The following is a 13,576-nucleotide window of genomic DNA, read 5'->3' as shown; positions in this document are numbered from 1 at the left end:
ACCAACCGAGAGAACCGCAGCCTTATGAGGATTGTCAAGCAAAATCGATTCAAGAATTTGGGTGAACTTCACAAGGAATGGACTGAGGCTGGGGTCAAGGCATCAAGAGCCACCACACACAGACGTGTCAAGGAATTTGGCCACAGTTGTCATATTCCTCTTGTTAAGCCACTCCTGAACTACAGACAACGTCAGAGGCGTCTTACCTGGGCTAAGGAGAAGAAGAACTGGACTGTTGCCCAGTGGTCCAAAATCCTCTTTTCAGATGAGAGCAAGTTTTGTATTTCATTTGGAAACCAAGGTCCTAGAGTCTGGAGGAAGGGTGGAGAAGCTCATAGCCCAAGTTGCTTGAAGTCCAGTGTTAAGTTTCCACAGTCTGTGATGATTTGGGGTGCAATGTCATCCGCTGGTGTTGGTCACTGCACCCGTTTACCAAGACATTTTGGAGCACTTCATGCTTCCTTCTGCTGACTAGCTTTTTAAAGATGCTGATTTCATTTTCCAGCAGGATTTGGCACCTGCCCACACTGCCAAAAGCACCAAAAGTTGGTTAAATGACCATGGTGTTGGTGTGCTTGACTGGCCAGCAAACTCACCAGACCTGAACCCCATAGAGAATCTATGGGGTATTGTCAAGAGGAAAATGAGAAACAAGAGACCAAAAAATGCAGATGAGCTGAAGGCCACTGTCAAAGAAACCTGGGCTTCCATACCACCTCAGCAGTGCCACAAACTGATCACTTCCATGCCACGCCAAATTGAGGCAGTAATTAAAGCAAAAGGAGCCCCTACCAAGTATAGAGTACATATACAGTAAATGAACATACTTTCCAGAAGGCCAACAATTCACTAAAAATGTTTTTTTTTTTATTGGTCTTATGATGTATTCTAATTTTGAGATGGTGAATTGGTGGGTTTTTGTTAAATGTGAGCCAAAATCATCACAATTAAAAGAACCAAAGACTTAAACTACTTCAGTCTGTGTGCACTGAATTTATTTAATACACGAGTTTCACAATTTGAGTTGAATTACTGAAATAAATGAACTTTTCCACGACATTCTAATTTATTGAGATGCACCTGTGTGTGTGTGTATCTATATAACAATTTTCTTCCTACAGCAGGGCAGAAATAAATCTATATTTGCATTTCAGTCATGGAATACCAGCTTGTGCATGGCAACAACATAAAATGCCTACTTTTACAGATTTCGTAAAAAAGTATTTATTAGATAATAATATTGCTGCAGCTAGATTTGAGCATTCTCTATGTAATTCTCTAAAAAAAAAAGCAGCAGCAGCAGAAGGCACTTACAATGGAAGTGAATGGGGCAAAATTATGGAGGATTTAAAGGCAGTAATGTGATACTTATAATTTTACAAAAGCACGAGTTCCTGTTAAAACTTGTGTAATATTTGAGCTGTTAAGTTGTTTAAATTTGTTATTTGTAGGAATACAGGGTTTACAGTGTTACATCGTTATGGCAACAAAGTTGAAAAATTGAATATAACTTTACGCAGAAAAGGTAAGCAATTTCATCACTCTAAAATCATGTTGACATGCATATTATGTCTTGTGAATATACTTTTAAAAAAAAGTGAGTATTTCATCGTTTACGGACTGGCCTCATTCACTTCCATTGCAGTGCCTAATGAATGAATTGCTACTTGTCAACACATTAGGGCCCATATAATATATTTCCATGCTTCTAAAATATGGCTTTTATTTTCTGTTTTAAAGCTTGTAGAAATCATGAAAATAACATTGATAGAGCGTTATCCTCGAGGTCAGATGCCTTCTCAAAAAATGCTGCCTTTTTACTTTTAGATAAAGATTGTGAATTGATGCCAGGCTTTATATTCAAAGTCGCATGTCCTCAGTATTTGCAGGGACCCTCTTTTCAATATTTTTCACAACATTTTGACAGAATCACTCAATGCTCCTCTCCCCAGCCTCTTAAATGTTTTTATCCCATAGGAAACAAAAACCTTTAGGTTAAAGAAAAAGCACAAGTCGAAATTAATTTTTGTGGTGATCTATATTATGTCACAAATGCTGTCGGTTGAGCTTAATTTAAATTGAACATGGAATATTCCTGGTTTTAGCTGGTCTCTCAGCCTGGCCTGTTAGCTGGTAGACCAGCATAAACAAGCAAAACCATCTTAGGCTGATTTACTTTTTTTTTTTTCCAGCAGGGCACTATATATTAGAAAGATAAATAATAAAGAGAAATAAGATGTGACGTGAGACACTATCAGTAATGCACAGATGCCCATTATCAGTAGCATGCAAGACAAATATAGAGCTGAGATGTCCATGCTTTTAATCAGCTTTAATTTGCTCGGATACATTGTCAGTTTGCTTTCATTCAAAATGACAGATTCCTTCCAGGTACTTACATTACACAAATAGTATAAAACAAAATCACAAAGTGTGACTCACATCTCAATGCAGAAAGAAACTGGTGGGCCAATAGTTTGTATGGACAGAACTGGGTTATTGTTTTAAATAAATGTCAAAATATATATTTGTTCTAAATACATTACACTTATGCGTACAACAGCATTTAAAGTGTACTCTTACAGGGTTTTTTTTTTTGTTTAAAACTAATTATCTCAGCAATGACACTAGCTATGGTAGGCACATGCTCAGTGTTTAGCTGAACATTCTCCTTTGACCATAATGACATCAAGGCAACATTAAATAATTGTGCTGTGAACAGGTTTTAGGTGTCTGAATAATCCTATAGTGCAAGAAAAGGGTGCGCCAAATTTTCACTTCTGCTGCTAAAATAACATTTACATTTTGTGAACAGTAATAGAGTAGTGCTTTGATACCTTTTATCTACATATACACAAACCTGTCTCAGAGAAATAAACAGACTGTAGATAACACAACTTCACCTACTATTAGGCTATCAACGTCTCTCAGTAGTTGACTAATTTTGAAAGACTTTCTGCTTTGCTACGAGGTTAAAGCATTGCTAATGCAAGACACCAGCATTATTGTGTCCAGTGTATTAGGAGGACAAAGCCTGAGTAATTCACCTCTAGTGTATAAAGGAAAGACCATTCTCAAAGTCAAACCTTTTGTCCATTACTGAATTTTTTCCAATATCTACAGGAATTGCAAACACTTTTCTTATCATGGAGTATCAAAGATACTCCCAAATGTAATCTAAAAAAACATCAACATTTTGAGGCACAGATTTGGGATTTAGCAAAGAGATTTTTGCCGATCTATGTATCTCCATCTTTGCTTGCTACCCCTATTTAACTCTCTGTATTAGTTTATCAAATTGCAGCCTTTTTACAGGGTAATAAATGATGAATGAATCACAGTGTAAACAGATGGAGTTGTTTCACTAGCATAACAACTATGACTAGATGCAGAGCACTTACTTTTTCCATTAAGGTCTTTTCAAAGAACCTCTTCGTACATTACACGCACCCTCAATGCACTTGGAATACATTCTCTAAAATTTCAGCCTCATTTTTCTTTCCTCTTAACACAACAACCAATATGAATTACTTATTAGGCTGGTAAGCAAAATTATGTGGCACAGCTAGTGTGGAACAGACTTATACAAATACTATCTCTATGCAACAAAATGTAAATGATACCTTTCCTATGAACTTTATAATTGAGTTATGAAAGAATTATTACTCATTATAATTACACTAATTCAATCAACGTAAAAGTGTATTGTAAGTTGAGTAGGTTTGTATCGCTGAATCCCTAAAAAAGTAATCATGGGTGAACGTAAATATAACCAAAGCTAATAACTACTCATTATGAACCCTGATTTTCCTTGTTATCACGGCTGAGGTCACCTTCTCTAACAATCTAATCAATATTCCCCAAATAAGCTAGATAGAGACAGAGTGCAGGAAAAATGCACATATACATTGTTATTTCTTGGCTTCAAAATATAAAATCATAATATTCATAACAGTATTATTTCCCAAAAACATAAATAAGTTTGAAAGTAGGAGGCCTTTGGAGCAGCTGGCGAGCGTCTGATTGGCAGAGAGAAGCTCCGCCTGTTGTCATGTGATTGATGAACTAAGGAACATATCAGGAAGATCCTGTGAGAACACATGAAGTGCTTGGTCATGGCTTGTCCATCATCTTGTGTTGAGGCGAGGGGCAGTCTAAAAAATAAAATACTCTAGGTTATTCTTGTTCTGAAACTCTTAATTTGTTCTCTCCTTGAAATAATTGTAATAAATATCTTCTTCAATTTACTTCCTCAGCATGCAATATAAATACACCACCAACAAAAGTAGTAAATATGGAGATGGATGGATGAATGGAGTAAATATGGGGATGGATGGAGTAGTAAATATGGGGAGGGAGGGATGGATGGATGGATGGATGGATTGTACTCACCACAGAAAGGTGTCCATTCTTAGCTTTGGCTACCACCAGCTCTGAACCAGATGTAAAATCTATGATCCCTTCTTTGCCTTGTGCCACATTGAACTTTATACTGTCCAGGATACAGAGAGCAAAAGTTATCTATTAGTGCATCTGTACAATGTACATATAGTGCTATTATACTAATAATGAAATAAATAGAGTTCTGGGATTTAGAAAAAGACTGCCATAAAAGTATATTAGTTACACTGTGTGCGTGTTATTATTACGGTGGTTCACAGGTACAAGCACATATTTGTATTTAGTACCATCATGGTGGCAAATTGGTAATTTTGCACCTGCAACCCACCTTCCCTGGTTAATGTTAATGCTGTTGATCTTGTCAGCACAAATAGCCACTTTGGTTAACGTCTCGATGACATGATCATTCTGAAGCACCACATCACCCTGTAAAAAAACAATAAAATTCACATATTCACTTTAACCCTAAAATGCATATATGGGCCAAAAATAGTCACGTCTACTTTTTGACTTTAACTTTTACATAAAATGGTTTTTCAACTGACACACCAGGTATTCCTCAATTAAGGCGTCCTTTGATCACACTTTTAAAAAATTCAGTTAAATATTTTTTTAAGAGTTTGCATCACTACTCCTAGAATGCGTATGTGGGTCCTATCTGACTAATATGTGTTTACTATTGTATTTAACGCATTCAACACTGGTATTACACTTGTAATACATTGACTGTTTTCATTTTCCATATGTTAAATAAATACTAAATACCATGTTCATGTTCATATTTATGTATGGTATGCAAGTATAACAAGTTGTCATTCAGCTGATGCTTTTAATCAAAGTGCATGACAATATAACTATTACAAGGACAGTCTCCATGGAGCAACCTGAGGTTAGATGCCTAGTTCATGGCAAGGACACAATAGTAATAGCTCCTGGACCACATCTTAGTGTGTTTAAACCTGCAACTTCTCTTTATTCAATACATTTTAACACTATGAATAACAAGTATAGCTATAAAGAGTACCATAGCAATACAGAGTACATAAGGTTGTCATTTGACACATTAAAAAAAATAATAATAAATGGATCCCATTGTACTTATGTGTGTTTGTGTGGGTAGAGTTGTTGAAACATTTCATGTTACCACCAAACATGGAAACTGCCAGAATTCACCCAAAACTCCTACTCCATTTTCAATGTGTGTAAAACTCTTCAGAAGTAAAAGGTTTAATTTTTTAATTACCATTTAAAAATGTACATTATTTATTAACATTACAGTTAAGTTTCCTTGAAAAAATAAGTAGTTTTAGAATAAGCATCAAGATTTCACCTGGGAATTTCTTTTGACCCACATTTGCATTTTAAGGGAGTGAAGTTGCATATGCATTCTATGGGTTAAAAGCAATCAGTATAGTGCTAAGGGAAATGCTCTGCCTTTGAATATGTGACAAAGTTTAATCAATAACCGAACTGATCTTAACACTCACTTTCTGCTTATTGTCTTCAGAAGCAACATGGAGAACAAATATCCCATCACTCAGAGAGCTGACCGAAATCCCTACAGATAAAGCAGAAGTGGTTATTGTGTCACAATTTTTTTTTGACACTTTGTTTCTAAGAATCAGTAGCTCTTTCCAACATTCCTCCTCACCTTTCAGTGTGCTGTAGTCAATTTGCTGTTTCAGCTTGGCCTCCTCCACAATGATTGCACTGTTGGCCATGAGCAAGAGCTGTCGGTTGCGAGCTTTGTATCCGTTCCTGTCATACTTTGTCACTGGAACAGCATACTGTGAGGAGCAACAGAGGAGGTTTAGATTACACTAACACATCGACAAACTTCACACAGTCCGAAAGCATAGATGCCACACAAATGAAGTATGTTAGTATGAAACTGCTACTTCCACCATATAGACTCCATATAGAGTGAGTAATAAAATTGGAATAATACCACATAGTCAGCCTAAAATGACAGATTTCTGGATTCTAGATTGATGAAAGGAGTTACGCAGTTTTAACAGTAGTGGCTAGTGCTGGACCTAGGGTTTCCAACCAAGGGTCCATTAAGGAACAGCTGGCACCTCAGAGAAGATATGTAACATACTGTATATAGAATCATCTTTAAAACTTTTCATGACATTTTAAACTATCTTGTATATGAACATTACCTAATAATCTGACAAGCCTTATATAATTTAATAATGCTAGTGTTTGTAATGTTAAAGAAGATATAATTCAAATATTACAGCATTGCTCTTTTAAATTGGGGGTCCTGGGTCAGAAACATTTTGTATACCCGTTCTAGTCTGAAGTTAGCTCCAGACTCAATTATACTGCCAAGCAGAATTTGATGGAGAATCCTGCACAGTCTTACACATTACAGAAATCTACAAAATGCAATTTCTTAACAAAGTCAGCACAGAACTCAGCCCACCTTCATCTTCTCATTACCCAGAGCCTGTATCACTTTAGGGTTGATGTCCTCCCCATCTGTACACACATACACAGGAAACAATCAGAATGTACATGGCAACCGAAAGTCAGTCTAAAAACAGGAGACTAAAAAACTCACTAAGCCTTGTGTCCACAAACAGCTTTGGTACACTTTGTGGGTAGTTATCTTTCTTGTCCTTAAAGACTTCACTTGCAACCATTTTCTGCTCCAGCTGCAATAACAGACAATAATTCATTTTTAATTCATTAAGTGAATAGTGATTATGAAAAGACTGTAAATCAATCAAATTTACTGGTGAAGTTCATTAAAGGGTGCAGTGTGCAATTTTTGCAACACTAGTGGCAACAAAAGGAATAGCAATCAGGTTAAGCAATATTGGCTCTACTGATGGTGTGTGTTTGGGGCAGGACTACTGATTCTACCGAACAATGGAAGAGGAGGGGAGTGTTTGTAAAACCTGTTTGAATTATTTTTCATCAATATTTTTGCCAATTTGGTTTGATGCTGCTAATGGCACAGAAATTACATACTGCATCAATAACTTTGTTAAATGTGACACCTGATGCTTCCATTCTGGGTTGATATTCTTGCAGTACTTCCACACCATGTTCTGCATGCACAACTTGCGGAGTTGCTCTGAAGCCTGTATGTAAAAGGCAAAATTTCTTAGTTCAAGTTGAACAGTTCTCCTCATTGTATGACTGATTCATGAATGATGTCTTACCTCAGTGAGGGCTGGAGGGGGTGTTGGCCAACTCTTATCCAGGACTGTTTTGGGTAGGCTCCTGTGCAATTTCATCAGGAACGAGTAACGAACATAGTCCAGGAAATACTCATTCTCCGGGCAACGAGGCTGGTGACGGTAGATGAAGCCTTTGATGAACCTGTAACGGTGTCCACAGATCAGTGTTATTATCGTTAACGAAAACGAAATGAAATGTTTTTTTATAATTAAAAAAAAAAAAAAAAAAACTGACAAAACCGTTAAAAACTGAAACTAAACTTCTGACTACAAAACTAAAACAAATTTATTTTAGTTTAAGATACACAGCAAGTTCTAACATGTGAAACCTTTACAGTCCGCCTTTATCAAGCATGAAATTGCCACAAGCAATAACATTAGACGACCCTGTGGAAATTAACAACATTAGACATTACTTCTGGGTATTCAAATCAAATCAAATCAAATCACTTTATTGTCACACAGCCATATACACAAGTGCAATGGTGTGTGAAATTCTTGGGTGCAGTTCCGATCAACATAGCAGTCGTGACAGTGATGAGACATATACCAATTTACAATAACATCAAATTAACACAGCACAATTTAAACATCTGATATACACATAATTACACTCAACAATATACAAATAATAACATACACTGTACAGTATACAATACACACAATATAGATACACATTATTCAATAAAAAATGAAAAATAAAAAAATATATAAAGTATATATATATATATATATAGAATGTACAATATTGTACTGTATTGACATTCAGGCTGTCGGTTGATAGTCAGTTGTTAAGAGAGAACATAATATAATAATAATAATATAATTTATGACTCTTATGTGTGAGATATAAGAGTAAGAGTAATAAAGTGCAGTGCTGATGTATTTTGATCGTGGGAGATCAAGAGTTCAAAAGTCTGATTGCTTGGGGGAAGAAGCTATCATGGAGTTGGCTGGTGCGGGTCCTGATGCTGCGATACCGCCTACCTGATGGTAGCAGTGAGAACAACCCATGGCTCGAGTGGCTGGAGTCTCTGATGATCCTCCGAGCTTTTTTCACACACCGCCTTGTATATATTTCCTGGAGCGAGGGAAGCTCACCTCCGATGATGTGTCTGGCAGTTCACACCACCCTTTGCAGTGCTTTGCGGTTGTGGGCGGTGCTATTGCCGTACCGGGCGGAGATACAGCCAGTCAGGATGCTCTCCACAGTGCAGGTGTAGAACCGTGTGAGGATGTGGCGGTTCATTCCAAACTTCCTCAGCCGTCTCAGGAAGAAGAGGCGCTGAAGAGCCTTCTTCACAACGACTTCAGTGTGGATGGACCATGTGAGTTCCTCAGTGATGTGGACACCCAGGAACTTGAAGCTGCTGACTCTCTCCACTGGTGCTCCATTGATGGTGATGGGACTGTGTTCTCTGTCTTTTCTTCTGAAGTCCACCACAAGCTCCTTTGTCTTACTGACGTTGAGGGAGAGGTTGTGCTCCTGACACCAGTGTGTCAGAGTGTGCACCTCCTCTCTGTAGGCTGTTTCATCATTGTCAGTGATCAGACCTACCACCGTCATGTCATCAGCAAACTTAATGATGGCACTGGAGCTATGTGTTGCCACACAGTCATGTGTGTACAGGGAATACAAGAGTGGGCTGAGAACACAGCCCTGCGGGGCTCCAGTGTTGAGGGTCAGTGATGAGGAGATGTTGCTGCCTATTCTAACCACCTGGCGTCTGCTTGACAGGAAGTCCAGGATCCAGCTGCACAGCGAGCTGTTTAAGCCCAGAGCCCGGAGTTTCTCATCTAGCTTGGAGGGCACTATGGTGTTGAATGCTGAGCTGTAGTCTACAAACAGCATTCTCACATAAGTGTTCCTTTTTTCCAGGTGGGAGAGAGCAGTGTGTATTGTAGATGCAATGGCATCATCAGTGGAGCGGTTGTTGCGGTAAGCAAACTGCAGCGGGTCAAGAGAGAGAGTGGCAATACAGAGCAGATGTAATCTCTGATTAGTCTCTCAAAACATTTGCTGATGATGGGGGTCAGAGCAACAGGACGGCAGTCATTTAAACACGTTATTTTTGATTGTTTTGGAACAGGCACAATGGTGGATGTTTTAAAGCATGTGGGGACTACAGACAAAGAGAGGGAAAGGTTGAAAATGTCCGTAAAAACACCAACCAGCTGGTTCGCACACGCTCCGATGACGCGGCCCGGAATGCCGTCTGGGCCCGCGGCTTTGCGGATATTCACCCGTCGGAAGGATCGGGTTACATCCGCTACAGAGACGGAGAGTGAACTAACCTCTGTAGCTTCAGCTGCGAGAGCTCTCTCCGCGAGGGCGGTGTTATTTCCCTCGAAATGAGCATTAAAAGTATTTAGCTCATCCGGTAGAGAGGCAGCGGTGTTCATGGCGGAGTTTTTATTCCCTTTAAAGTCCGTGATGATGTTAATTCCCTGCCACATGCTTCTAGAGTTGGTGGTGTTAAACTGTCCTTCAATCTTACTCCTGTACTGGCGTTTTGCGGTTCTGTTTTTCGGAGGGCATAACTGGCTTGTTTCTGCTCCTCCACGTTCCCGGAATTAAAAGCGGAGGTCCGCACATTAAGTGCCGCGCGAACATCGCTACTGATCCATGGTTTCTGATTCGGATAGATTCGTACAGTTCTGGTCGGAACAACGTCCTCTACGTATTGATACAGATTTCCCGATTCGATTCAGATTCATAAGCTCTAGATTCGATTCGATGTCGATTCATATGGGTATATTTCAGTTATAACGTCCCCTTTGCTTACATTTGAAAGAAATTCTCTCCCAGCTAATGCTGTTAATTATACAGGGGACCTTCTAACTAGGTACATTAAGAATTTTTTTTTCCATCATTTTGGTCACACTTTGACAGCTTTTTAAAAATGAACAAATCCATGTATTCAATCAATAAATATGACATTATATTGCAAATATTATATTTTGTTACATCTTTATTGTTTAACTGCATAAATGTACTATTTACAAGTATCTACATTGATTTGTTGAACAAGTGCTAAAAACCGGTACTGTCTCTAAGAAATCCAGCATTTCTGTAAAGAGCATCTGAAAATGAGCACGTTGATGAGAGAGACTCGAATGGCTTTACCTTTAAAAGTTTTTTTGTTTTGTTTTTGACCAACAACTGACTGTAGAGAACAGAAAGGGCATTAAAAGAGACATTATTCAATGACAAATGGGTTGCATGGATGTTGTCTTTACACAGAACAACTTTTACTCTCAACATGCAATGAAAGGATCTCGCTGCTTCATACTCCCACCACTATACTACACAATCACTGGTGAGTGGAATCGAAACATTTACCAGCCAGTTGCCAAAAATATGCATTTTTAGTTGCAAAATTTGGTTGCAAATGCAAGTGATTTCCCCTCATTATGGTAGAGGGCTGCACACAGAGTAAAAGATCGATCTTGGGATCAAATAATCAATATTGAGATCATTCAAATGAAGATCGCAATGCATCGGAAAAGACATATTTACATGACACCGGTCAAAACAAACTTTGGCAGCCGTAAACCACTAAAACTAAAATAAAAAAACAAAAAAGCTAAATTCAAAACTTTAATAATCATGCCACAGGCAGCCCCCAAAAACAAAAGCTACAATGAGCGTAACATCTCTCAAACTCTAGTTTTAGATCACATGTTTTACTCTACTGCTTATTGTACTAGTCATATCATGCACACAGACCTGCGGATGGTGTCAGCAGCCTCTCTCCTGCGCTTTGCTTGCCTGCGGGCCAGAATACCTTTCCACCAGGCTTGGATCAGGATAGCTGTTGAAAAATGACATAAACAGCCTCAAGTATCAAAGTTCAAGATTTCTTTTTTTTTTAATTAAAAACATCACATTTTCAAACCTTACCCGATTGTCGCTTTTTCCTGTATTTCGTTTTTTGACTGTAGCCCTTCCAGGATGACTGCAGTTTGGTAGCTGCAAGTTCATGAGGAAGCATTTGTAGAGGTTAGAGTTAGGAGGTGGACGGTAGATCCATCCAGTACAGTAAGATATGTATCAAAATATTTTTACCAAGGCTGTGTTTTCGGACTTCAAGTGCGTCTTCGGTAGCAAACAAGGTTTTGGGGAAACGGATGAAGATTTTGGTCCTTTAAAAAATAAAATGAGAAGTCATCTCCATCTTTTTTGATAGCATACAAAGTCAAAACACAAAATTTGATGTGCATTTTTTTGTTTAACCAACCGGCCGAGTTTGTACTCCTCAGGTTTGTAGCCGAGGTGCTTGACGAGCGTGGACACTCCATCGACCAGACGACCATCCCAATTTGGCCAGGTTTCCGGACACAGGGATTTATACCTGAATCAGAAAAATACCAGTGTAACACAAAACAATTAACCACATTTCAAGTTAAAAGAAATATGTGTTTTTTCCACATAATGCTTGTTCCCTTTGACCTTGTTTACCACTGAAATCCACCGGAAGTGCTGAGCTTTCAAAAGAGGATTAGAAACTATGAAATACACCAGAGTTTACAAACATAAGCAAATTTTAGTGTGAGCCCTGCTGAAACAGCTGGTGACCATCTTAAGCAACTTTAAAAAATTATTGCCGTTTACCAGTATAAGGTATGTTTTAGGCATTTTCATGCTGATTTTGAAGTATGGCTACACTGGCCAAGCTCGGTATCCTTGCGGCAATACCAACTTGTGCCAGTAACAGACCAAAATTGCCCATCTAAAACCAGTTAAGATCATCCTGGAATGGAGGCATGTCCAAATGCAATGATAAACTGACCTCTGCAGAAAGGTCTCATAGCGACGCCTGTATGCAAAGCCAGCTCTCCTCACTCGAAGGTTCTCCATCAGACCAAGATATTTTACTTGGTGCCTGATGAGGACTTCATCAAAACGTCCTGTGGAGAGAGGGGTATAGATATAGTGATTGTTTGGGAGTCCAAAATGTATATTTCCTATTGACACACTAAAGCAAAATAACCATCTTTAGATGAACGTTTTTGTAAAGCATCTTATGTGCCTAAGGCTTTTGCACAGTACTGTATATAAGATATATACCTTTCAGTTTTATGGGTTCTGTCAAATCACATATGTACACAATGTTGTACATAACCAAGAACAGTAAGCAAACAGTTATTTCACCCCATCATATTAATTAACAAAAGAAAGGGAAAAACAAAGGAGTTGATGAAGTAAGAGAGAATCAGAACGAATGACTGCAGTGTGAACAATGGAACCATATGGAACTCAAATAGACTCAAGACTATTTTTAAAATAATTTATTTAATTAAAGGTGTCAAAAATGTAATTCCAATACTTTTAGAATGTTAACAAAAAATGTATTCTGTTTGTTTCTTTCTATTTTCCTTTATTTCTACCCATGGCTGTAAAGTTCTAGAGTTGTACAGCACTTTGGGTCACTTTATGTTGTTTTTTTTTTTATGTGTTTTATAAAAATAAAAAAAACAACAGATTGAAAACATTGCCAAAAAGTATCATGGCATTACCATGTTTTCATCGTAATACCATGATTTTTATGTACCTTGGAGTACTAAATAAATACCATGGTATACAGTATGAATGTGGTAATCATTCAGTACCATGGTATTACCATCTGATAAAACGACTGTACCATGGTACTGCCACAGCTGTTTTTTTTTAAGGAAATGGTTAAAAGGAAGGAGCTCACACAGTAAGAAAAATCATTTCTAAGGTTAAGATAAACACAACAAGTGATGAAAAGAGCTCACAAACCTGCTTGTTTGGCATCATTAGGTTTGATGCAGCGCACGTAAGACGGCTCTTTAGACATCAGGATTTCCATCAACTTCGCAAGACTGTTCTTGAACTGCGTCGCTGCCTGGTCACAGCATGCCAATGGATCGAGGAACGTGAAAAAGAGACAGGCAGTGAGAAAGAAGCAAGAACACAAGTTCCAGTGTGCAGGTCCAGCCAGGCAGTGACAATG

The 13,576-nt window shown here is 38.2% G+C and overlaps 1 protein-coding gene across 4 annotated transcripts in view; it reads right to left on the bottom strand.

The window, feature by feature from the left end:
• Positions 1–2,317: 2,317 nt before the first annotated feature.
• myo1cb (myosin Ic, paralog b) overlaps positions 2,318–13,576 on the bottom strand; it is a 78,677-nt gene continuing 67,418 nt past the window's right edge. For all 4 annotated transcript variants that reach the window (XM_051665160.1, XM_051665162.1, XM_051665161.1 and 1 more), the window contains 15 exons: positions 13,363–13,468; positions 12,389–12,506; positions 11,837–11,950; positions 11,665–11,741; positions 11,500–11,568; positions 11,326–11,410; positions 7,578–7,737; positions 7,413–7,496; positions 6,971–7,064; positions 6,833–6,888; positions 6,053–6,188; positions 5,889–5,959; positions 4,730–4,827; positions 4,393–4,492; positions 2,318–4,154 (listed from right to left, as the gene is read on the bottom strand). In XM_051665160.1, coding sequence (XP_051521120.1) covers positions 4,128–4,154; positions 4,393–4,492; positions 4,730–4,827; positions 5,889–5,959; positions 6,053–6,188; positions 6,833–6,888; positions 6,971–7,064; positions 7,413–7,496; positions 7,578–7,737; positions 11,326–11,410; positions 11,500–11,568; positions 11,665–11,741; positions 11,837–11,950; positions 12,389–12,506; positions 13,363–13,468 — 1,395 coding nt within the window. In that variant the 3' untranslated portion in view covers positions 2,318–4,127. The remainder of the gene's footprint in view (positions 4,155–4,392; positions 4,493–4,729; positions 4,828–5,888; positions 5,960–6,052; positions 6,189–6,832; positions 6,889–6,970; positions 7,065–7,412; positions 7,497–7,577; positions 7,738–11,325; positions 11,411–11,499; positions 11,569–11,664; positions 11,742–11,836; positions 11,951–12,388; positions 12,507–13,362; positions 13,469–13,576) is intronic.

This window comes from Myxocyprinus asiaticus, chromosome 31, assembly GCF_019703515.2.
Source record: "Myxocyprinus asiaticus isolate MX2 ecotype Aquarium Trade chromosome 31, UBuf_Myxa_2, whole genome shotgun sequence".
NCBI lineage: Eukaryota > Metazoa > Chordata > Actinopteri > Cypriniformes > Catostomidae > Myxocyprinus > Myxocyprinus asiaticus.
This window is presented reverse-complemented; position numbering and strand designations above follow the sequence as displayed.